Genomic DNA, 26,505 nt, shown 5'->3' with positions numbered 1-26,505 from the left:
TAAGGAGGGAAATAATTAAGCCACCAAGCAGGAGTAAGGGAGGGATCCGACCACACTTAACCACTCTGTGTGGTCACACACACAACATTTACTTTTCAGTCATTTATTTCTGGTATTTACTAAAGTACCCGCAAAGATACCTTCTTAAACAAACAAAGCGAAGATAACTACGATATTCCTAAGAGAAACTAGTAACCTTGGCACAATCCTTGTGGAGAATATTAACTTATCACTTTATTACTTGGTAGCGATTATGTGCACTTGCAGAGCCGACCGTCATAGGCCGACCTGCTTTATTCCCAATACTACCTCCAAGTTTGACGAACTTGAAAACGCTAATCCAAAGCCAAAAGATTGTGTATGCAACGCACCAAACTGAGAACGGACCCACTAATCTTGCAATTATATGTAACCATATTAATAAGGATTTTAGAGTCATTTTTCACAATTAAATGAGGAATTGCGCTCTCGCCAAGTCATCTTCAAACCAAGGTACAAGCCCCAGATTCCAGCACGTAGGGTGTCACACGCTTCAATCTTCTTAATATAGCCTTTGATAATCTCCCTTGCAAACACGTCACTATTTAGCTTTATCCAACCATCATGAGACTTAATACACCCTATATAGATTGTTTTCTTAAGATGCGGATAACGATGAAACGATTGGGAAACAAATGTATTCATCCCTTGAGTAAAATTATGGATAGCCAAAATATGATTATATGGTTGTTGAAAGTCTTCTTCAAAAATATCTTTATTTCTCCATTTCCAAATGAACCAACAAGTGATCATGAATGTTGTCTGCCAACTTGTATTAGTAGCTCCAACCGCTACCTTGTTGATGTTTTTAAAAATCCAATTCCTGTAATCAAAAGAAAAGAACTCGTTGATAAAGTTAGATTGAACAACGCGTAGCCATACCTGAGTCGCGAAGACAGAGTCCCGCAACAAGTGAAGGGTTGTTTCATCATCTCTCCCACGCTTAAAGCAGATAGGCGAAATTCTCAATCCTAATTTTCTTCTGCGAAAGTTTGTAAGAATACGCTCACGAGCAACCAGCCAAATGAAATTTTGGATGCGATAGGGTCATCTCCATGCCCACAAATTCTTCTAATCTCCCACCATACCATGGATAGGCCCATTTTGCAATAGGCAGGGGCGGATACAAGGCCCGACTAGCCAGGGCTCGGCCCAAATTTTTTTTTGGGAAAAAATAACAAAAAAGGGCAAAATAAAAACAATAAATTGTTTCTCATCTCCCACTCTGAAGCATTCTCTCTCGCGGTCCGTGTGACCACCACTCACCTCTCTCTCTGAAACGCACTGGAGACCGCCGTTGGCGGTAAGGTAAGCTTTGTCATTTGTCCTCGCCCTCTCTATCTCCCTTCCTGTTTCTATCTCTTCATCCCTCTTTGCTATTTTGTTCTTGTTTGTTTGTTCCCCTTGTTTTCAATTTCAGGTACTTGTTTTTTATATCATGTGATGAAACTCTGCTTGACCCCTTGTTTTCAATTTCAGGTGATGAAATTTTGATATAAATCGCTGAGATTGAGACAAATTTCTAGATTTTAGGTTTTTGGAAAATTTTGATTTGGGAAATTTTGATTTGTTTCTTTAAATGATTGATTTGCATATTTCATTGGCCAGATTCTGGTGCTGTGAATTTGGGACCAAAAAACTTTGATTCTTCATTGGAAATGTTTCATTATTTCCACAAATTTCTTATGCTTGGCCTCAAAATCTCAATGTTAACAAGGTATTTATTTCTACAATTTTTTCTCTTTGATTGGTAGTTTATTCAATTTGTGTTTTTTCCCTTACTTGATCTACATTTTGAAATGTTGCCACTGAGTTTTTGTTAGTCTTTGATTAATGTGTGATTTTGAATGAAGTGTTGTAAAATTGATTTGGTTAAAATGGATTTTATTGTGAATTCGTTCTGTTTGAAACATTTTTCCATTAAAACTAAAGTTGATATAAGTTTGGTGTAATTTGGTATAACATTTATTGTTTTATAGTGTGAAATTGATATCAAAAATTTCAACCTAAAGTAAAAGAACTTACCTTTTGTTAATATTTGGATTGGATATAAAATAAAGATAAAAAATATTGAAGCTAAACTGGTGAGTACTAGTTTCACCCCAACCCATAGTATCATACCCGTCCACATTTGAAGGAGCCTAATTAGAAAACAACCCATTCACAATGTTCGCCGATAAATTATCATGTAGGAAACTTAGATTCAACTCCCCATCTGTGTTCAACACATCACACACAGAAATAGTGATCAAGCTTTGTGCGTCTATCATCCCCGATTTTCCAGACCACATCATGCTGGAAATCTCTCCACAATCCTGCAAGAGCTCCACAAATAGGAGAATAATAAGGTTGAGACTTACAAGATATCATGAGATCATTATTTATACCATACATGCTAATAAGAACCTTGCACCAAAGTTCAAGATTGTTAATAAGGTTCATCAACATCTTCATATAAAAAGCCTCATTCATATGAAGCGCTCTCTTAAAACCCAACCCACCATCATACTTTGGATACATGCTAAAAAGAACCTTGCACCAAAGTTCATTTGGATTTCTAATAAGGTTCCACAACATCTTCATATAAAAAGTCTCATTCATAGGAAGCGGTCTCTTAAAACCCAACCCACCATCATATTTTGGTTGACAACACACATCCTAACTCACCAAGTGGGCTTTCCGCCCCTACTCGGTATCCCCTCACACAAAACCTCTTTGAATTTTACTTATTTTATCGCATTTTTTGGGCATCTTTGCATATTGCATATATGATAATATGGAATAGAGCTAATGACTGACTTAGCGAGAGTAACTCAGTCTGCTAGGCTTAAGCATTAATGCTTCCGACCGTGAAGCCTATTCAGGATTTTGTTGACAATGTGATCGAAGTGCCTTCTTGTGCTCCTACCAATAACTAAATTAACCCCCAAATACCTGCGCAAACTGTTAACATGGAAAAAACCGGTATGTTGTAAAATATTCTCTTGGAGCTTATTATCAACATTTTTAGAGAAATAAATCTGTGTTTTTTGACTATTAATCTTTTGCCTTGACGCTGGGCAGAAAAGATCAAGGCAATGCATAACACAATGATCATGATTAGTGCTTGAAATATCATGTAAATTGGACTTGGTTTCACTACTCTCATTTTCTCGCGGGCTAGCATAAACCACGTTAAGAGTCCAAGGATGAGATCTTTTCCCTAATCCGAACATGAAGAAAATGATTATCTACCTAAATAACATCTACTTGCAATTTTGTCTTATTACAGAGTAACCAACTTCCACCAGAGAAACCTATAGCTTCGGAAAAAAAAATTCTTAAAACTCAAACTTGTAATAGTTCTGCGGGCAATCATACCGCTACAACGGAGCTCTTGCAAAGCTACTAAATCAACTTTATTTTTCCTGTAAACAATTTAAGTGCTCTACGAAAATTATTTCCTTGAGCACCTCTACGATTCCAAGTTAGCACAACCATTAAAACAAATAAAATAATAAAAAGAGACAGTTATGTTTCTATTGATGGCAGTCCACATCAATTTAATTGCATAGGTATGTCATGGACCATGCCCATATTTTTATCACCATTCTTAGCTTTTGCACCAGGACCATTATCCCCTTAATTTTGCTCTTTATCCCCCCTAGTTGCTCTCAGACCCTCAAAAATCCCAAAATACCCCTGAATTTGGGACCAGAGACGTTTGAATTATACAATCCAAAATTAAATTAACTTCGGAAGTTAACTTCAGAAAACTCTTAAGTTCGGATTATACGTTCCAAAATGCTTATGTTCGTAACGCACTTTCCAAATTCAAGTTTTATAGATTGGAACCCAGAAATTCTGAACAAGAAAAACAACAAGAACAAGTTGAAGAACAACAACAAGAACAAAAAGCATACAGTAAGTTTCTAAGCATCTCAAATTCATCAAAGTAGTGTTGTTCATGAATTAGAAGGTAAGAAAGAAGCACCGCATCAAGGTGAAGGTGAAGAGTCAAGTAGTGTCGTTGATGAACTTGAAAATTTGGAAAAGGATTCGAAAGATAATTCTCCATATCATCCCTGATCATGATCCAATTTTATTCGGTAATACTTTGTTTTATTTCATTTTCCTTCTTTTATTTTCCCCATACTATAGTGCTTATTTATCACCCCTTTTGACAAATGGTAGATAAAATGAAATTAATTTGTGAGAGACTAAGAGGTCATAGAAAATCTAGACTTGCTTGCACTTCATTGATGTTAGATGTTTCTTTTTAGTCTCTCACAAATTAATTTCATTTTATCTATCATTTGTCAAAAGGGGTATTAAAAGCATTATAGTAGGTGGGAAAATAAAAGAAATAAAATGAAATAAAACAAAGCATTGCCGAATAAAATTGGATCATGATTAGGGTTGATATGGAGAATTATCTTTCGAATCCTTTTCCAAATTTTCAAGTTCATCAACGACACTACTTGACCCATCACCTTCACCTTGATGTGGTGCTTCTTTCTTACCTTCTAATTCATTAACACCAATACTTAGATGAATTTGAGATGATTAGAAACTTATTGTATGCTTTTTGTTCTTGTTCTTCAACTTGTTCTTGTTGTTGTTCTTCTTGTTCTGAATTTATGGATCTCAATTTATAAAACTTGAATTCGAAACGTGCGTTACGAACATAATCATTTTCAGAACGTATAATCCGAACTTAAGAGTGTTCGGAAGTTACCTTCCGAAGTTAATTTAATTTCAGATTGTAGAATCCAATCGTCTCTGGTCCAAATTTTAAGTTCGGATTATACGTTACAAAAACACTTATGTTCGTAACGCACTTTCCGAATTCAAGTTTTATAGATTGGAATCCAAAAATTCTGAATAAGAAAAACAACAAGAACAAGTTGAAGAACAAGAACAAAAAGCATACAGTAAGTTTCTAAGCATCTCTATTCATCAAAGTAGTGTTGTTCATGAATTAGAAGGTAAGAAAGAAGCACCACATCAAGGTGAAGGTGAAGGGTCAAGTAGTGTCGTTGATGAACTTGAAAATTTGGAAAAAGATTCGAAAGATGATTCTCCATATCAGCCCTGGTCATGATCCAATTTTATTCGGTATTGCTTTGTTTTATTTTATTTTATTTTCCTTCTTTTATTTTCCATACTATAGAGCTTATTTAACACCCTTTTGACAAATGGTAGATAAAATGAAATTAATTTGTGAGAGACTAAGAGGTCATAGAAAATCTAGATTTGCTTGCACTTCATTGATGTTAGATGTTTCCTTTTAGTCTCTCACAAATTAATTTCATATTATCTACCATTTGTCAAAAGGGGTGTTAAACGCACTATAGTAGGTGGGAAAATAAAAGAAAGAAAATGAAATAAAACAAAGCATTACCGAATAAAATTGGATCACGATCAGGGCTGATATGGAGAATTATCTTTCGAATCCTTTTCCAAATTTTCAAGTTCATCAACGACACTACTTGACCCTTCACCTTCACCTTGATGTGGTGGTGCTTGTTTCTTACCTTCTAATTCATTAACAGCACTACTTAGATGAATTTGAGATGATTAGAAACTTACCATATGCTTTTTGTTCTTGTTCTTCAACTTGTTCTTGTTGTTGTTCTTCTTGTTCTGAATTTCTGGATCTCAATCTATAAAACTTGAATTCGGAACGTGCGTTACGAACATAAGCATTTTCGAAATGTTAAATCCGAACTTAAGAGTTTTCGAAAGTTACCTTTCGAAGTTAATTTAATTTCAGATTGTAGAATCCAGTCATCTCTGATTATGATTATGATTGATCACAATTCCACCGTCCATTCTCTTACGCTCCGTTTGGTGTGCAAGATAGAATTGAGACAATATAGTATAATTAGTTGGATAAGAATATGATATGATAGTGATAGGGTAACACTTATCATATCATGTGTTTCGTACACACATGATAAGAACTAGGATATCATTGTTTTATTTTTTCACGTGTTTGGTACAAATTTTATAGTAACCTAATAAAAGGTATATCATAATTATAATTAAATGACAAAATTATCATTATAAAACAAATGCAATATTAACTTTTCATATATATTAACTTTTCATATATCAAAGATTACCTTGGTACACTTCAAGTGATACGAGCACTTGAATTACAATGATGAGACATCATTGCTACTCTGTAGAACAATCTTGAAATAAGACAAAAGCTAACCTACTCCGAAACTATTTCACCACACACCCCGCCAAATTAATACACCATTAGGTAAACCAAGATCCTTGTGTTCAACTGGTGCAATCCGTAACACCACAACCCAACAATAAGTTACTATCACAAGTCCAACCTATGCAAAAGGTAATACCTGTCCAGAATTCTTCATAAACCAGCCAGGCATCGTTAAAATGAAGTACAAAATAGGATATTACATGTTCAATTCTAACAAAGCCTTGTTAAAAAAAAAACAGAGTATTGTTCATAGAAAAAAAAAAAACAAAGGGTATTAAACGGGTCGGCCTATGGAACTTGATCCGTATACCCAGCTCTACCAAACGGGAAGGTTTCATATTTATCTTAGCTATATAGCTTTCGTTAGGCCTGAGCATCAGTCGGTTTCGGTCGGGTTTGGGTTAAAAATTATCAAACCGTTAAAAATCGCAACCATTTAATTTGGGCCTAATTTCGACCATCTATATTTAATTTGGACCCAATTTCGACCGTCTATATTTTCAGGTAGAATGAGTCAATTATTACTGGTTAGATTGAAACTTTGTTTACACCTAAAACTTTGTTATCCAAAAATTCCTAATTTTTAAATTGTTCAATACAATGCAACAAATGATAGAAGAAGTAAATGAAAAAACAAAGAGATGAGACGCGGTTACTTTATTTCAAGTATGTATATTTAAAGACGATAATAGATTAAGTAAAATAGAAATAGAAATTAAAATATATCTAGAATATATTTTACACCTCCTTTGTCAATAACTTATAAGCTTATAAATATAACATTTCTCTCATATATCAAAGATGGATAAAATCAACAAAGCGATGAGTATACAAGATTGAGAGAGATAGAGAGGGGAGAAGAGAAAAAATTTATTTGCATCTTAATGGTTGTTTGGTCAGTTTTGGTTACGAAGAGATGGAACTTTAAAGATCCGCACCCGCCCGTATGAAATTGTCTAATACCCAATTGAAATCAACAGGATACGATAAGAAAATAATTTACTGATTTGACCCTATAAAATATAATTCAAAATAAAATTGAAATCTAATAGAGTATAAATAAAAAATAATTTGATATTAAAATATATGTAAGATTTTGTCACGAGGATAATTTTGTAATTTAAATAATTAAAAAATTAACAACCTATGCAGTGTCGGCTCTGTGGGTGTGCAAGGTGAGCCACCGCGCAGGGCCTCAAACATTTTGGGACCTCTAATTATTTATATCGGTCTATTAAAAAATTTATATATGTAAAAAATAAAAAATAATGACTTTGTTACTACTAAAAATATTTTATTACTAAAAAAAAAAAATAGACACACTCTTAATTTTATAAGTAATTTGCAGTTGATTGTAAAAAAAAAGAAGCAACATTACAAGAAAGATTTTTTTCCCCCCGAAGGAAATGTAAAGTTGATAATGATATTAGATTGAAGATGTATTTTAGTGTTGTTGATAAAAATATGTCGCTTTTAGATGATATGTGTTATGATAACTATTTTTTATGTTATTTACGATTTAAATACAAAATGAATTTTTTTAAAAAAAAAATTGTATTTTTATTAAAGATCTATTTTTAATTTTCAAACAGGACCTCCAAATACTCGGAACCAGGCCCTGAACCTATGTATATATATTTGTTTAAATCTTTTAATAAATTAAATATAATTTTCTTACAATGGTTTGTTATTTACATATGATATGTATCGTACATCTATTTAGTTCATATAACGGTACATCGTAAAATTATTTAGTTCCTCATGATAAAAGAATCAAGTGTTGTTTAATAGTGCCAATGCTTTTTTTTTAAAATGATATAAAATTATTAATTTACTTTTTTAGTTTTATATTGATTAATAAAATATTACAAAATAATTTGAAAAAATGTAATTGTTTCACAAAAATAATTTTATTATTTAAATATAATACATATACTATCATGTCATTATTGGTGTGTATCAAAAATATAATATGATAAAATAAAATAAATTTATCATTTTTGCTATTACACTAAACATCAAATATATATTATCTCTATCATATTATTCCCATTAAAAAGGCCCTAAATAGATGTATGAGTGTAGTAAAGTATGGTATCTTTTGGTTGGTGTGTAGAACAGCATCCAATGCTATTGTGATGATGATGTTAACAAACCAAACAATGTGTAGGGTCATTCACCAGATTGGGAAGAATATTGAGGAGGAGGAGCTTATAAAATAAAATAATAATAATTGAGGAGGAGGAGTGACTATCATATTAGAGTGACTAGATAAAACTTTGAAGTTGGATTCCCTCGAGTGGCCCTCGTAAGCTTTGTCTAACATGCATCACTTAATCAAATACTGCATGGTGCACAAGTCTTCGATATTTTTATAACGAATACGAATTTTATAAAATTTATCGTTAGATGAAAAGTTTATAATGTTTAAATCATTCATAAATTTTTCAATTTTTTTAAAAAAAATTATGGATTATCTATACGATATAAACTTTCAATCCAACGGTGAATTTTGTAAAATTCGTATTCGTTATAATATTTTCGATGACTTGTACATGATGCACAATTTGATAGACTTATCCACATTAGACTTTGCCTCGTATTAAAGTGGATTCTCTCCCTACATAATTCATCCGGTGCAATCATTCATAGCCCTCAGATTGAAAATAAAAAAAAAAAATATTAGCAGACAGAATTTTAAGGGTTAGTCACACTTTTCCCTCTCCGGTGCAATATATGTTTGAGGGAATCCTTACTCGACCATCATCATATGTGATAAGTTAATAGAGTAATTTTTTTTTCAAGTTGTTTATTGCTTATAATTTCACTTTTAAAATTAATCAAGAGATTATTAGAATTTGAACTTCGATTTCTGCACTTAGTCAATCATAATTACTAAAAGTTTATATATAATTTTAATTCATGTAAATATAGTGTTTTTTTTCTTTGTTTTAGTCTCTGTAAGTTTGTTTTTTTGTTTGTTCCTGTAAATTTAAAAATTGATGATTCTAGTCACAGATGGCATATGTACTCCAATATAATCAAGACATATGGCACTACCTAATTCAATAAGGTTACTTTAGGGAGTAAGAGCAATTGTTTTTCATTTTTTTTTTTGTTGTCAAATAGTCTAGTAGTTAGAAATTTCACCTTTAAGGTGATAAGTGGGATGGTCGGATTTCAAACCTCTATCCGCTACATATTTAATACAATGTCTCTGCTAACTGAGCTAAAGTCACATGACCAAATCCAAACAAAACAAAAAATTACATTGACTAAAATTAATAAACGCTATAATCACATACACTAATATTATATTTAAATCTCACTAAAATATCCTATACCATTATATTCATTAGATTAAATTTATATTTCAACTGGACACTCCTCTAAAAAATTTGAGAATTAACAAAGGGTATTTTGTAAAAATGATATTAAATAGAATTCAATGATTTAGATTTTATAAAAAAACAACTAAGTTATAGTTGCTAAAATATATTGACGATTAGTTGCATAACTTAATAGAGTCAGGATAAAATGATACGAAGGTGTCAAATTTTTTATATGACACCTTCGATAAAATTCCTTACTTAGATAATTGTAGGATTGAAAGATACTATAACATAGATTATATATATAAAATATAATATTAATCATAAATCATTTGATACGTCTATGAGATACATCAAAATTAACGTCTTACGAACATTCAAAAAATGAATTAATTTTGATGTATCTCATTGGCATATCAAATGATTTCCGATTAATGTTATATTTTATATCTAGTTATAGTATCTTTCAATTCAACGGTCGATTTTGTAAAACGATTATCTGGTAAATAATTATTGGAGGTGTCAAATTTTAAAGTTTTTGGTGCAATATTTGGTTATATTTGTTGTGACTCAAAGAAATTATAATTTTTTTTAAAAAATCAGATATCCTCTGCCACAATTATAGAAATTAATCCCTCAAGTCTTGTGAGTTGAAATGGTCGGCAAATTCTCCCTAAGAAATATAACGTTGTTGCATGTCCAAACAATATATTAAACCAAGAACTTTTTTTTTGGTAATTGATAGAAATTTAGCCAGTGTACTAAATTGTCGTCAAGTAATAAAATAAAAGTTTGTATCCACAGGAATTGTTTCAATCTCGACAAAATAATTAAATTAATTTAGGATTAATAAAATTAAAATGCAAGGGGTTTTTTTCATGGTTTGTTGTTTGATCATAAACTTTGGAAATAAACTGGGATTCAAACTAATAGAAGAAAAACAATTTATTCTTTTGGTTCATCTAATTACTATTTTTCTTGGTAATTTCATGTATGATCACAAATTACTCGATTTAGTTTCATGTATGACATTTTTTTAACATAATATAAATTATATAGGTTTAACATGATATATAAACATAATATAGATCATTTTGAACATAAAAATATCATAATATTGAAATTAGAATGTCAAAGTTTTGCCCATTAAGGACTAAAAACAAAAATAAAATAAAAATACAAGTGATTTTATTTTACAGGGACAAAAATCAAAACTCACTATAAAAGTATGAACAGAAAACATATTTTATCGTGCAATTTACTACCAAGAGCTATAAGTGACCAAGGTCTAGATTAACATTGGCAAACTTTGCTTTAAGTTTTGTCATCTTATCTCTAGAACCATTTAAAAAGGGTTGCATATCCCACTTTGCTCCCTTCTATTATGCATATCTCAAAACCAGTGAAGGTATTTAGACCAAGAATGTGTATTTGCAGACATTAGCATCTTCCACATGGTAGATATTATTAACTTAGATAGTTTGAATTGCTTGAGAGAAAATACTCACAGCCTGTTATTATTTATAAGCAAGTGAATACAACTAACTATAGGGATGAATGAATAAACTAACAAACTTAATCTTATAGAGTTGTTTTCTCAACAGAATATATCTTATATACAACATATCTTCAAATATTCTTGCTAGACAAATAATAACATCTACTAGAATTTTGGACATAAGATGATTCATTGTTTTAAGAGTTCATTTTCTTCTTCTTTTGTAGAGATAACATCTGCAGGAGCTTCCAATCTTGACGATGAAGACCTTGCAAGCTGAAAATAGTTTAATTTCCATTCAAACATTGTAACATGATATGCATGTATTTGTTAAAAGATAAATGGTGTCACGATTCTTTATGTTACAGGTTGAAAATTTTGGCAAATTTGTTTTAGAAGTACCAATCCAACTAAATTCAATGATATTATAATGAGTTAAACAAGTTGGCAAAGCATTAACAAAAATGTCAATGAAGGTTTATTCAATTGGTAAAAAAGAGTTAGTCCATACCCTCCAAGACATGGGTTTAACTCCTGCTGCTGCCGGCGGCGTGAGGACCTTTTTGGTGGAAGATTTGTAAGTACCTCTGTAAACGCTCTTTGAGCCTTGAGGTATGCCCTGACCCTAGTGAGTCCCTGGAATCCAACTTACCTGGACTTCTAAAATAAAATAATAAAAAATACATTAACAAAAATACAAGAGGCAAAATAATAAAACTTATATCATAACAACCTATGAAGCACGGACACTCCTCAGATTGGGCGTGTCAGGTGTCGGACATGTGACAGTGTCTGACACCAACACGACATTTACACTTATGGTTACAATGAATTATGTCATTTTTTCAAATTATTATTGGTGTCAGTGTTCGAGTATGTGTCTGTGCTTCATAAATAACAACAAACTTCAGAAAAATGGATTTGGTTCAATAAATTTTTCATGCAATTTCAATCTCTTGGATCAGTTTATATCACAAGAGTCAAGACAATGGTTTCACAAAGTTGTAATCTAGTCTGATGCTAAACAGAGATACCTTAATTCAAGGCACCAAACCCTTTAATTTCCTATCATAACTATAAGAGAGCATTTTGAATGAGCAAACCACCCTCACAATTTAGGAATAAAATAAACAATACTCCCTCCGTCCCTTTTTATAAGACCTAGTTTGACAAACAATTTGTCCCTTTTTATAAGACCTTTTGCAATTGTCAATGACATTAATTATTTTTTTTCCAAACTTACCCTTGTTTACTTTACATAATTTTTTGAATAGTATTAAATTATTTATTGTTTGATACAAATAACTACAATTAATTGTAAGGGGGTAAACATGGAAAATCAAAGTAATTTGTCAATCAATTTAATACTAAAACCAACTTTCTTAATATCCGTGTTTCGTCAAACTAGGTCTTATAAAAAGGGACGGAGGGAGTAATTTTTAACTACTGTTATTTAATAATACATAATTTTTAAACCTTACTTATTGGCAGGATTAGAAAACCCGAGTTCCTTGCGTAGCTGTTCATCAGGTTGCAAGCTATCTGGAATGGCACCAAATATTCTTCGCGAAACTTCAAACCCAGATGCGACATGATGTACATATGCTGATGCATCCTCTACTGACTGTTGAAAATTTATCGAAGTAGACATATAGTTTGAGGTAGTTCTTGACAATACCTTTCTCTCGAACGGCTTGTCGAGGTCAACAGCCTTAAGAAAACGTTCTGTTGCAGCCTCCCATGAAAGTTCATGTCTCTGAGCATCGGTGGGCTGGGCGGGCTCTTCGGAGAATGCCTTCAGTGTGAGTTCAACAAATTCCTTGTGGTTATCATATGTCCAACAATTCGGAAACTGCTTGAAAAATTCATTTGAGCAATGGTTTGCGCACACAACAATTTTTCCCATTGCCAAAGCTTCTGCTGTTGTTGTGCAAACTACATCTGTTGTGCTTGGATTAAGAAACAATTTGAAACTGCGGCACAGGCAATAAAGTGTTAAAGTGTAAAATACTGGAGCATCTTATCTTATTATGAATAAAAAAAATAGAAAAAAAAGACCTTTAACACATCATTCAAACAAAAACAAAATACAGTGAGCGGTAAGTATGAAACTTACTCATGAAATAGATCATCGGCATGATCACGACCTGGATGAACTCTAACTGTCATTTCCAGCTTTTTAGCCTCTTTTTGAACATCCTCAGAGTCTTCTCCACTTCCAAACAAATCAAACTCAAGAGCAGCTAATTCCTTTTGATGATCTTTAAGGAGTTCGAGCAGCTCCTTGTATCCTTTGCTCCATATCATCTTCCCAATGAAATAGGCACCTTTGGTAAATGCCTTGTCTCCATTCTCTTGTTGCTCCCTTTTCTTCTTGCCAATCTCAAGAAATTTTGGATTAATTCCATGAACGTTACAGACGATGGACCCCTGGTAATCCTGAGTGGCAGCAGATAGTCGGATTACCTGCAATCATACATACAGCTAGCCAGTTACAACAGAGCAAGCATGCACTGGTTGGTTGTAACCAGTTACTCTAGCTTCTTTTATTGCAGAAGTAAAAATAAATATGCGAAGGTAAACATCCGATACATATTTATTATTATGTAAATGATAAAGAATAACTTACCTTATGACAATATATACCAACAACCCAGTTGTTTAAATATTTCAGTAAAAACGCTTGTAAGTTTCCATTTTTCTCTCTCTTCACATATTCTAAATAATTTGTGTGAATAATTCCTATAACTAGCCTGAATTTAGTTTTCCATCTTTTCCCATGGTGATACCATGTCAGGTGCTCAGGCTCCTCTAGAATAGCAATATCTGCATCTTTGTCGGGGATAATTTCTGAAATATCGCCAACGCCAAGAATACTCCTTTTATCTCTAGAAAACTACATTGTAAGCATATCACAAATTAGCATTACTTACATAATAATAAAAGGTAGCATGATGTCAATTGGATAAAAACACTCAGGCCTCTCATAATCAATGAAGCACAGACACAGTCAACACCGATAATAATTTGAAAAATGAAACAATTCAATGTAATTATAAGTGTCGGTGTCGTGGTGTCCAACACCGATGCGTGTCCAACACCGGGAACGCCTAATCCGAGAAGTATCCGTGCTTCATAGCTCATAATTACAAGTAAACATGACATAAATAAAACAGAAATATAAAATATTATAAACCGATAAATTGCGTAAACTATGGACTCATGTCAAAGAAAAACATATTACTGTTAAAACATTGGTGGCATAAAGTTGCAAGTCCCCATTACAAACCTAATTCATCAGCAACTATTTTAGTAAAATAACATTTTTCTCATGATGTGTGCATATTCCTGTGGTCTCGTGTGTGAGTTTACAATATTTCTTGTTAATGGAAAACATAGAAACATTAACGAGAAGTTATCACCTTTCCTGGATAAAACTTTATGTTGAAACCAGATGCAAATCCAATTCTATCCTCAAGCCATTGGCGGATATATTTCTCCTGCTCGGCAGGAGAATCAAATGTAACATTGTTTGGATATACTAATTTTTGATCTTTCAAAGATAACCAAGGGATTACTAAGGTGACATTCCTTTCCTCAGCTTTGTAAAGATATGCCGCACGAAAGAGAGGGTTCACTGCGGTTCCCGTTAACCATGGAAGGCTAGCAGTAGTAAAAATTGCTATGTGATGTTTCTGATCCATCCGATTATTATTGGATTTAAAAGATAAATCTCACGATACTACAGAACTCACTACGAACATGAAAATCACCAGCGAAAACAGCTTCAGATCAGAATGAAAACTAACTGATCACTTTAACTGCAAGAAATCACAAATATTTACTTATATTTATGCATTAAAAACCTAAAAAACACTATAAATAAAACATTAGCAGATGAATTTCACGCATAAAAATACACATTATAAGTAACACAACATGAAGCCTCCAAAATAATATCTCATGAACATTATAGCAGAACACGATAACAACAAAACTGCATTAAAAATAAAATGACAATGTCATAGAAAAATTATATAAGTCTCCCTTTCGAGATATGAATATGATTTTCTTTTCTTTATAAACAAATAGGAAATGCATTGCCCCAACTATATACAGTTTTTCCGTTCCCGATAGTGGATGGCGAGGTGAAGGAGAATAACGAATGAGATTCAAGATCATATCTGCTACTAACAAATTAATCACTATAAATAAACGGAAATGGATCCTCTCATGGTTTCTGATGTCATGTTTCAAATCTCTACCTTTAACTATCAATCATTAGAGTCTGGAACCAGACCTGACCCCGAACCAGATTAAACCGGCTGTGAAATCCAAAATAAAAAATAAAAAATCTCCAGCTTTAACTAACCCTCTCCCTCTCTCTCTCTCTCTCTCCCCACCCCGCCTCCGCCCTTTCTTTCATACTCTTAACAAAAGAAAGAAAAATAGTAGCAAACAGGCACTATATAGTTTACACAATTATTATCTAATAAAAAACTAATCACTCTGTGACATTTTATCAACAAATTTGCATAATTATCAATTATTCAATTAATCTAAAAGATGAAATTTGTTTATAAAATGTTACCGAGAGAATATCAATTTGTCATGTCTTAAGATAAAACTTCTGATCTAGAAAAAAACAAATAGATACAGATTCAGAAAAGAAAATATATGATAAAATAAAAATAATATCAAATAGAAATTATACGAAAAATCATATAAAAAAAATAGCGAAAAAAAAAACACTAAACAGAGAATAACATACCAGAAAAATTAGCTCCTTAAACAAATATAGTTAGATAGACATGTAGAAGAGGATCATGAGAGGATGAGAAATATGTAATTTATTTTCGATAAAGGTGATTGGTTATGGAGTTTTGGGTGGTTTTGTGTGAGGAAGAGGATGAGATTTTTAGGAAGAGAGAGTTGCGTAGAACAAGGAAGAGAAAGATGCTGAAAGAAAAGAAAAATTCTCAAAAATTATTACGTGGGGTCCACATGGTTTAAGAGACAAACTAAACGATAAATAAAATAAACACTTTTTTTGTTGACTTTTTTTAGGTGGGTGGTTGCAACCCCCTCAAACCGATGAGAATCGCAAAGCGGTAAGAACAAAACAAAGAGTTGTTACGATGGATATGGTGGAAAGACGCCACCATCAGAATGGATAACTGATTGATAAGTCGTGAGAACGTCACGAACGGCTATGAAGACTCGGTTGATAAGTCAAAGATTAGCGTTACGACGAGCAAATAAACTAAAATTTAGATGCATAAAATCAAAGAGATTAAATCTCATATTTTTACTAAATCCAAATCTTGTTTTGGCAACAGTTACATGTCTCCTTTATATAGGAAACACTTATGATGATTTAATAAGCAAAAAGTAACTCCTAAGAAAATAAAAAAATTTCGGCCACTAATTATCATGATAGTTGTGCTCTTTGATTGTTTGGTGCACCACTTTCATATGTGATCGTGTTGACCAGGATGATGCGACTTCGCCGGCGTTTGCAGTGGTTGAGAGCGTTTGAGACCCCTGTTGAAGCGGAGGGGGGTTGTGTACCTGCAGGCACTCCGACGCTCAAGTCAGTTTGTGTATGTGAAGGTTTTCTTAGCTAGAATAATGCATACCTTGCAAATGAAGTGGAGATGCATATATATAGCCCCCAGCGCTGGGCTAAGGCCCTTGATGGCATTAATGGACATCAAGTGGCTGCCGGAAAACGGTTAAGGAGCCATGATGTGCAGTTAATGCTCATCATTCCGGTGTCTAGACGTTACAGAAGCCATGGAGAAGTAGCCGTTGGTATCCCGAGCATTTTACGATGTCCCCGGTGGTTAAGGATCAGTTCGACTACACAAGCTCGTTGGATTGTGTACCGAGCTTCTAAGCTCGGCCCAGAACAGGAGCCCCCCAAGTTGTTATGCTCTTAACTGAGGATAATAACTTTGGAGTCACACCATCTGATGCTGTACGAGGGAAACGGTACTTCAGAAGCGTTTGCTTGATTCCTTGAGGAAACCGGAGTGATAACTCCCATGATCCGCTTGGTCGATAGTCAAGGCTTTCAGGTGAATCCATGCTATTTTCCAAGACAGTCAACTCCGAAGCTTGTGCACGTCAGATGGGTCAATCTTTGGGAATTGCGGCCGCCCATTCTCTTGTTGTGGGCCTTTTAACAGAGGTATTGGGCTTTCTTGGAAAGAGGCAAGTTTTTCTTATAAATACCTGGCTGCCTTTTCTAACCCTTACTCGTGTTTTCAGGTAAGCAAGATGGAACGGCAGAATACCAAAGAAGTTGCTGATAAGAGGAGTTCTCGCGTGGGCAAGGGAACCATGCCTCCCAGGTCTCAACCCCCTCGCCGGTCTGCTCGTTTGAGGCGTCCCAGAAAGGCCAAGTTTGAGGTGATCGTACTTTCTTCCGATTCTTCTGACTTGGACGAGACTGATGAAGATTATGCTGAGTTTCTGAAGGTGTATAAGCCTGAGGACTCATACCCTCAAGTTTCAGTTTCTAGCGGCGAGGAAGGCTCTCAGAAGACGGTGGAATCCAAGCCTGTAGTCGTAGTGGAGGTTGATTCGGATAACGAGCATTAGATGCTCATTCTCCTTTTGCCTTTGTTTCTTGCTTTGTACTCTGGCTCTTTGCCTTTTATAATAATAATAAAAGTTTTGCTTGTTCCTAGTCTTTTTCTTTCGAAATTCACAATTGTCGAACTGCACATTTTATCACGAGCGTACACTTAGTTTCGAAGTCCACAATTATCGAACTGCACGTTTTATCGCGAGCAAGTGTCTCACTTCGGGCGTTTACCAATTCCGTAGGTATCGCAAGAGATTCCTTTAGTTTTGCCGAAAATCTCGGATAGATGGTGCCCGAAATTTCGGCAAGCGCATTGGACGTTATCCTCCGAGATCATAGCGTGTTGGTTTTCGCGAGATTTGCGTGCAGGTGGAGGTGACTTGAAGGGACGAGTCGTTTCGTTTCCTTGCGCCACGTGTGGGGCTATCAAGGTAGCACTCGAGTGGCTATTTGAATTATTTTGGATCTCGAGGCCTTATCAGGGCCGTTAGATTTTCGCGCCTTTTGGTTTTTCGAGAGGGTGCTTCTGGATCGTTGGATCGTTTCCCATCGCATCTGTTGGATTAAAGTGACGGTCCAGATGCGGGGTGGCGCGATTTGGCGTGTACAGTCGTTTTCGCCTATATATGTGAGGAAGAGTCTTCTTTTTGAAACTTTACAGTTTCTTTGCGACTTCCCTCACTTTCTCTCTTTCTCCTATCCTCCCCACCTTCCAAACTTCAGGCTTTGCGAGTTTTTTTTTTTTTTTTTTTGGCTGTTTCTTTGGTGTGTTCCTCTGATCATTCCTTCTTTGAAGCTTTTCCATCCTTTCTATCGATCAAGTAAGTGTTCTTTACTTTCTCCGTTTTGAATGGTTCGTCTGTTTTGTTTTTCTGGTTAGGATAGTTGTTTAATGGTTTGTCAAGGTCTTTAAGCAAGAATTTAGCGATTAAACTGCTTTAGACTTGCATGTTTTTGCCTTGGCCTTAGGTTGTTAGCGTAGTGCCTTAAGAGGCTTTAGGCTGTCAGTGTATCCTTGTCTGGGTTTTCTTGCGCTCGTATTTAGGGTTTTCTGATAAGTTTACCCCTTTTGTTATTGTTTTACGATTGTGGCGTGTGAACGATCACGCGCTCGCATTTACCCACGCCCTTTCACTTGATTTGGCGGTGGAAGGGTGGATTTGATGTTGCGAATGTCGAATTCACATTTCCTTCCTCTGCTTTCAGGTATTCGATGGAGGGCGACCAACCCAGGCCAGACGAGGGCTTACCGCGTGTGTCCGTAGATATTTCGTGGGTAGCGAATGAGGTTCGAGAGACGCCCTCTATTTTCTCAGGGTGTACCGGCGGCCACAAGGAGATGTTTTACGAGGTCGAGGATCCCAGTGTTTCCAATTGGGAGATTAGGGTGCCCCCTCTTGGAAGGAGGATTTGCTCTAATTGGGGTTGGGGAACGATCCCGGTATACCAAATAATTTTCGAGCATATGGGGTATCGGCTTCCCTTTAACGACCTCGAAGTTGCCGTATTCCGGTACTTGAGGGTGACCCCATCGCAGCTTCACCCGAACTCGATGGCTTTTCTGCGGGCTTTCCAAGTAACGTGCAAATTTCTGAACATTGCCCCCACCTTGAAACTGTTTTTCCATGCTTTCTTCCTCCAACGCTCGTGTCCCAAGGGCGAAAAAGCCAAAGGGAAGGCATTCAGAAGTGGCGAGGTGACGGAGGGTGGTAAGTTCGGATGGGTGTCCTTTCGTCAGAGGAAGAGCTTTTTCCGGATGTATGAGGATTCGATCCGAGGTTTCAAGGAGAGATATTATGCCGTTCGTCCCCTTAGCGTGGAGGGATGGAAGCGCGTTTGCTATCGAGGGCCTAAGAAAGATGCAAACGGGGAGATAATCAGGGACCCGAGCGGTTCAGCGGTGGAGGTGGACTATGGGAGTTTTCCCTTCTATTGGAATAAGAGTCATTATGACCTTCTTCCCCGGGATTTGTCCATTAAGAAATCCGACCTGAGCCCAGAGGAGGTGGCGGACTATAAGAAGTTGGAGGATTATGTAGGCTCTTTTCCGCAGGTTTCCTTGGAGGATAGCAACGGTAATCTTATCCGGGACGAGGCAGGCCGCCCGAAAAAAATTCTGAAGTTAATCGATACCAAGAGGCTGCTGGCCTGTAAAACTGATGGGGATGTGGCCGCTTTTTTCCGTATGCTCGTTTATTATGCCCTTATTTTGTTTTAGTTTTCTATCTGGTTTACTTTACTGATTTTTCTCCTCTTTTGTTTGTGCAGTTGAGATGTCGAGCGCTCAGGCAAGACTTCGCCAGGCTAAAACTGCCAAGAAAAAGATTATGGAGGCTGCTGGTGGTTCGCATTCAATGCCTGCCAATTCCTCGATTCAGCAAAATCCCAGTCCTTCCATTGAAATCATTGGAACCTCAGCGGAGAGACGTGTCCGTGAAGGGGATACCGAGGACACAAATTCTTCTCGCCAGCGTCGTAGGGTGGATGATGTTGATGATCTCATGAACTCGACATCTGGTCTTCACAAGCTTCAGCCCGGCAAACCTGCAGCCCATTTTGTCTTCCCTCCCGTGTATGCTCACGACCCAATCTTCGACGATCAGACGGAAATTTCTGTATCCGAGCCCGACTCCGGCATCCTCTCTTCTTTGGGACCAACTGCCATCAGAGCCGAAATCGCCAAGCATTCGGTGGCGATGTTCAAGCTTCTGGAGATGGTAACTTTCCTGAATGGCCGAGAGTGCCATTATTTGCAGGAGAGGGATGCTGCTCTTACCAAGCTGAAGGAGGTTTCTGGTCATTTGAGCTCGACTCAAGCTGCTTTTTCGGACTACCAGAAGCAGTATGCTCTGCAACTGGAGATGCAGGAGTCCCTAAAGAGAGGGAAGCGTCCATGGCGAGGGTTCAAGAGCTGGAAGGTCAGATTCGGGAGTTGAAGTTGAAACTGGAGGCGTGTGCCAAGCAAGTGGTCCCTGAGGTTGTTGATGAGGAAGAGAAGGATGTGGATCCGGCTGGTGTTTATGCTGATTTCTCGCGAGCCCGTCTGGTACAGACGATTATGGAGCTGAATGATAGCATGATTGATGCTGCGAGTTCTCAGTTCACCAATGCCGTGGAGCAGTTAAAGCTTTTGAATGCTGACAAGGATCTGACTTTGGAGGGTTTGGACGAGGATAAAGTAGTGCGTGACGGGGCCATCCTTACCCCCCTGATGACGAAGTGTAATTTTATTTTCTCTTTTTATTTGCTTTGTTTGGGCGTTTGCCCTTTTTGATGTAATTGACAATTATGGCCCTTCGGGGTCTTTAAATATCAGTACTTTAATTTATTCTCCTGCCTTTTCGCCTTTATCTCATATCTAGACTTAGGCCTTGTATGGCGATGTTTTTAATTTCCTCTGAATGTCGAATCGATCGTTTGTATGCTTCAACGTTTTTAAGCCTACGCTTTGATTGTCTTTTCATTGTGACGACCTGCATACTTGCTGTCTTTTTGTTTGCGCTCGACCAAATTTGAGGTTTTTAACTTGATAATCTTCCAAACATTCTATACGCCGAACTATTCGTTTCTTCGCGCTAGTGTGTGCTTGGATGGTGGTCATCGTGGTGGTAGCTGGTACCATTTGATGCCGGGCTTAGAAGGTGTGGGGAACCATTCCAAGTGTTTGGAGATGTTTATCCAAACTAACGACGAGGAGAGGGGCTGTTGTTAAGCTTTCCTCCTCGGGGTGTGAACATCCCATCGCGAGCTGGGGTTCTACCGGGCGTGTACTATGGCGATGGTGTTCCGTGGTCTAGAACTATCCTCGCCAACATTATCGAGTTCAAAAATGTCTCGACTTTGTTTTATATTTTAAGATTCATGCCCGTACCTAAGCACTCCTCCGTTGTATAGGCGTGCTTCTCATGGGCGAAGACACAGCCTTTGTCGAGGGACTGCTTTGAGTTTCCCTCAACTGTAGTATTGTTTGAGCTTTTCGGCATTCCAAGGTCGAGGAATTTCTTTTCCGTAAAGATCTTCCAAATAATAAGCACCGTTTTCGGTTTTGGCTCGGACACGATAAGGTCCTTCCCAATTTGCGGCGAGTTTACCCTCGCGGGAATCCTTTTGGTTACGTCGTAGTACTAGTGTCCCAACGTCGAATTCTCGCTTAATGACCTTTTTATCGTGCCGTTTTGCTATTTTTTGCTTTAAAGTAGCTTCTCGGAGGGCTGCACCGTCTCGGAGTTCCTCCAAGAGGTCGAGCTCCTCTCTGAGCATTTCATGGTTGTCTTCCCCTTCGAGGGGTACTTCCGTTCGGAAGGAGGATGCTCCGGTTTCTACTGGAATTACGGCCTCTGTTCCGTATGTCAGTCAGAAAGGCGTTTCTCCCGTTGTAGAATGTGGAGTGGTTCGGTAGGACCAGAGTACGCTGTGTAGTTCTTCTGTCCATTTTCCCTTTGCTTCATCCAACCTTCGTTTGAGTCCTCGTAATATGACCCTGTTCGCAGCTTCGGCTTGACCGTTCGTTTGAGGGTGTTCGACAGAGGTGAAGTGTTGGGTTGTACCTATCTTTGCCATGAACTCTCGCACTTTTTTGTCTGTGAATTGAGTCCCATTATCTGTAATGACAACTTGAGGGATCCCAAATCTTGCAAGTATGTTGCGTTTGAAGAATCGCAACACATTGAATGTAGTGATATTGGCGAGAGGCTCGGCCTCGATCCATTTTGTGAAGTAGTCGACAGCTACTATTAAGTATTTATTTTGTCCTGCTGCCGTTGGAAACGGTCCTAAGAGATCCATCCCCCACCAAGAAAACGGCCACGGGGACGATAGCGTTTTTAGCTCGTTTGGAGGGGCCAAGTGCATATCCCCGTGACGTTGGCATTTGTCGCATTTTTTGACATGCTCTTTTGCGTCTGCTTGCATGGTAGGCCAATAGAATCCCGCTCGCAAGGCCTTTCTGGCCAAGGAGCGTCCACCAATGTGCTGACCGTTTATTCCTTCGTGGATCTCGCCGAGGATCGAGGCTACCTCGCTTTCCTCGACACACCTTAGTAGAGGGATGGAAAATCCTCGGCGGTACATTTTTCCATTTAGGATTACGTATGCGCAGGCTCTTCTTTTAACCTTAGCTGCTTCCTTCTTATCAAGTGGGAGGTCTCCAGTGTTCAAAAATTTGAACACAGGTGTCATCCAGCTGTTGGCGTTGATCTCGCATATCAGGAATACCTCGGTGGGTTTCACTATGCTTGGTTTGGATAGCGTTTCCTGAATAAGCGATTGATTTCCGCCTTTCTTTCTCTTAGTGCTTGCGAGCTTTGATAAGATATCTGCTCTTGCATTGTGTTCGCGAGGAACGTGCTTGATTTCGGTTTGTCTGAATTTGGTTAATTTTTCTTTGATCAAGTTTAAGTATTCCGTGAGTCGCTCGTCTTTTGTTTGGTATTCCCCGGTTATTTGTGATGCGACGAGCTGTGAGTCCGTGAATATCTTAATTTCCTCGGCTTCCATATCCTGAGCCAACCTTAATCCTGCCAAGAAAGCTTCGTACTCGGCTTGGTTGTTTGTGGTTGGAAAGGCGAGTTCGAGTGAAACTTCTATGAGCACTCCTTCACCGCTTTCAAGTATGATACCTGCGCCACTCCCTTGTGGATTCGAGGATCCATCTACGAAGATGGTCCATTTGTTTTTATCCGGGGTAGATGGCATGGTCATTTCGGCTATGAAGTCTGCTAGCACTTGGGCTTTTAAAGCCTTTCTGCTTTCGAAAAAGATTTCGAATTCGGACAACTCGAGCGACCATTTTAGCATTCGTCCTGTCATGTCTGGCCTCGCAAGGAGTTGCTTAATCGGTTGACCAGTTCGGACAACGATGGAGTGAGCTAAGAAATAGTGTCTTAGTTTCCTCGCGGCCATGACTACTGCTAAGGCCGTTTTTTCAATCTGTAAGTATCGGAGTTCTGGTCCTTGCAGAGCCTTACTTACGAAATAGACGGGTTTTTGCCCTTGCTCGGTTTCTCTTATGAGAACGGCGCTGATGGCCTCCGATGCTACGGCGAGGTAAAGGTACAGGGTTTCCCCTTCGTTTGATCGTGTTAGGACTGGGGGTTCGGATAATGCTCGTTTTAAGTGTTGTAGCGCATCCTCGCATTCCTTTGTCCATTCGAATGCGGATTCTTTTCTAAGTAATTTGAATAAAGGTAGCGCGTGTTGAGCGGATTTTGCGACAAAACGAGATAAGGCTGTGAGCATCCCGTTTAATGATTGGATTGATTTCTTTGAGTCCGGCGTAGGGAATTCAAAGAATGCTCTGCATTTATCGGGGTTAGCTTCGATTCCTCTTTCGGTTAAGTAAAACCCGAGGAATTTCCCAGCTTTTACGCCGAACGTGCATTTTTCAGGATTGAATCTCATGTTATACTTTCTCGCTTGGTCGAATACTCTTTTTAGATGGGCTGTATGATCGACTTCCTCTTCGGATTTGACGATCATATCATCCATGTAGACTTCGAGCATGTCACCGATTTCATTATTGAAGACTTTGTTCATCATCCTTTGGTATGTGGCGCCTGCGTTTTTAAGCCCGAAAGGCATTACGTTGTAATAATAATTACCTGATTCGGTCATAAATGTTGTTTTCTTTTTATCGATTTCAGCCATTTTTATTTGATTATAACCCGAGTACGCGTCCATAAACGATAGTAATTTAAATCCGGATGAATTATCTACTAATTTGTCTATGTTAGGTAAAGGGTAAGCGTCTTTAGGGCAAGCCCTATTAAGATCGGTATAGTCAACACACATGCGCCATTTTCCATTCGATTTCTTAACAAGTACAACATTGGATAGCCAGGTGGTATACCTAGCTTCCGAAATGAAATTTGCCTCGAGGAGGTCTTTTACAGCTTTTTCAGCAGCCTCCGCTTTTTCGGGAGACTGCTTCCTACGCCGTTGAACAACGGCACTAGCCCTATGATCTAAAGTCAATTGATGACAAGCGACCTCTGGGTCGATACCGGGCATCTCTGCAGCGCTCCAGGCGAACAGTTCAGCATTGTCTTTAAGGCAGGCGATCAGCTGTTTTTTGACCAAGTCGGGGAGCCCAGTTCCAATCTTGATCCCTTTGAGGGGGTCTTCGCCCAAGGGCACCAGCTCGAAATCTCCGTCCGGGATGGGGCGGTAGATTTTCTTTTCAGCGTTGGTGAGGTCCTTCTGTTTCTCTTCCTGATGCTCCTTTTTTGTGAGTCGAGCATCTATGTCGACGGAACCTCCAATAGTGTTTACCCCCGGATTTTTCTTTTCAGTTTTCTTGGGGGTTGCCACGGTGCTCAGATTTTTTGCCGCAGCCTCGAAGCATCTCCTCGCAGCAGCTATGTCGCCGTTGATGGTGGCGACCTGTCCGTCCAGTGTGTAGTATTTCAGCTTCAAGTGAACGGTGGACGACACAGCAAACAGCTCTGCTAAAGTAGTTCTGCCGATGATGCAGTTGTACAACGAGGGACAGTCGACGACCATGAATTGTGTCCTCACGGATTTCATAGCTTTTTCCTCGCCGAAGGTGACGATGAGGTCCACATATCCCCAAGGCTTGGTAGTTGACCCGTTGAACCCCTGAAGGTCGGGTCCTACATAAGGAACCAAGTTTTTCTCCGACAGTTGTAAAGTTTTGAAAAGCCCCGAGTACATTACGTCGCACGAGCTCCCCTGATCTACGAGGATGCGGTGGACGTCGAAGTTTGCCATGCGAGCCCTCACCAACAGTGGTATCTGGTAGTTTGGCGAGCCCCCAGGAACTTCTGATTTGTAGAAGGCCAGCGGGTCGGAGTCTCCCTCAGGTTTGGTGACGGTGATGGGAGTTACCGAGCAAACGTTTTCCAGCTCCTCGAACTTTCTTTTTACCGATCCGAGGGTGATTTTGTTTAGGCCTCCCCCTGTTATCACCAGTGCTTTTGGGAAATTTTCCCATGAGCCATTCAGGTGGGCGTTGAAATGCCTCATGAGCGCTCCCTCGTCCGACCCCGGGGATGGGAGTGGGATTTCAGGTGCTGAGATGGCCAGTGCCTGAGGGATGATGCCTCTGTTTTCCTGCTCGGGAACATCAATGGCCATTGCGACCTCTTGAGGCTCCCGCCGTTGTTGTTGTTGTTGTTGTTGTGCTTGTTCGTCGTTCTGAACGTATCTTCGGGCATAACCCTTTTGTATCAGAATTTCGATAGCGTCTTTTAAGTGGACACAGTCCTCAGTAACGTGTCCATGGCTTTTATGATAGCGACAAAATTTCGTCCTATCAGTATTTGCCTTCATGGGCTGCTGTCTTGGGAAGTGGATCCCAGCCTTTTTGAAGTCCGCAGCGGAGACTTCGGCGAAAATGCGATCTCTTGACGCATTTAGTGGAGTGTATGTTGTGAATTTTCCTCGAGGAGGTTTGGAATCTTTAATCCTTTCCTCCTTTTGCTTTTCATTACCTCTTCGCGAGGTTCCAGCTTCATCTTTCTCGTGGTTCCTGGTTTTTTCCTGACTTTTAGGCCTCCTTAGATCTTTGGCCCTCTGTTTCTCCTCGTAGGCGATGTACTTCTTCGCCTTTTCGAAGAACGCATCCAGCGTCTTCGGCTCTTCGATACCGACAGCTTTAGCAAAGTCGCTGTCCGGATGTAGTCCCCTGTCGAGGAGATACAGCTTCATGCTTTCCTCGACCTTCACTTCTACGGCTGCTTTGTTGAACCGTTCGAGGTAGGCCCTTAGAGGCTCGTTTTCGCCTTGAATAATGGCTTCGAGGGTCGCTTCAGTCTTTGGATGACGCCTCGAGGAAGTGAAGTGAGCCCGGAAGCGGGCGCACAGGTCCGAC

At 38.1% G+C, this 26,505-nt stretch overlaps 1 protein-coding gene and 1 long non-coding RNA gene across 3 annotated transcripts; one reads left to right on the top strand and one right to left on the bottom strand.

Moving 5' to 3' along the window:
• The first annotated feature begins 1,261 nt into the window (after positions 1 to 1,261).
• Positions 1,262 to 11,526, top strand: LOC123883592. Its single transcript, XR_006800259.1, has 3 exons — positions 1,262 to 1,347; positions 1,648 to 1,756; positions 11,311 to 11,526. It is a non-coding gene; the product is annotated as an uncharacterized LOC123883592 (long non-coding RNA).
• LOC123883591 (digalactosyldiacylglycerol synthase 2, chloroplastic) lies at positions 11,053 to 16,191 on the bottom strand. Of its 2 annotated transcripts, none has more exons than XM_045932439.1 (7): positions 15,855 to 16,191; positions 14,506 to 14,904; positions 13,713 to 13,979; positions 13,200 to 13,549; positions 12,565 to 13,056; positions 11,595 to 11,743; positions 11,053 to 11,359 (listed from the first exon to the last, which is right to left on the bottom strand). In XM_045932439.1, exons 2-6 carry the CDS (start codon positions 14,785 to 14,787, stop codon positions 11,611 to 11,613), a joined length of 1,524 nt encoding a protein of 507 aa, XP_045788395.1. In that variant the 5' UTR covers positions 14,788 to 14,904; positions 15,855 to 16,191; the 3' UTR covers positions 11,053 to 11,359; positions 11,595 to 11,610. The 2 variants fall into 2 exon arrangements, with proteins under 2 accessions (XP_045788395.1, XP_045788396.1); XM_045932440.1 differs by having other exon boundaries at positions 11,595 to 11,740; positions 15,855 to 16,082.
• Positions 16,192 to 26,505: the final 10,314 nt, after the last annotated feature.

This window comes from Trifolium pratense, linkage group LG5 (assembly GCF_020283565.1).
Source record: "Trifolium pratense cultivar HEN17-A07 linkage group LG5, ARS_RC_1.1, whole genome shotgun sequence".
In the NCBI taxonomy this organism is placed as follows: domain Eukaryota; kingdom Viridiplantae; phylum Streptophyta; class Magnoliopsida; order Fabales; family Fabaceae; genus Trifolium; species Trifolium pratense.
This window is presented reverse-complemented; position numbering and strand designations above follow the sequence as displayed.

Excerpts from the sequence above, each read along its gene's own strand:
- LOC123883591 (XM_045932439.1), bottom strand. The coding sequence starts at position 14,787 with ATGGATCAGAAACATCACATAGCAATTTTTACTACTGCTAGCCTTCCA. Across the intron at positions 13,057-13,199 it reads GCCGATGATCTATTTCATGA|TTTCAAATTGTTTCTTAATC; the intron begins GTAAGTTTCATA and ends CCTGTGCCGCAG. Across the intron at positions 11,744-12,564 it reads TTTTCTAATCCTGCCAATAA|AAGTCCAGGTAAGTTGGATT; the intron begins GTAAGGTTTAAA and ends ATTTTATTTTAG.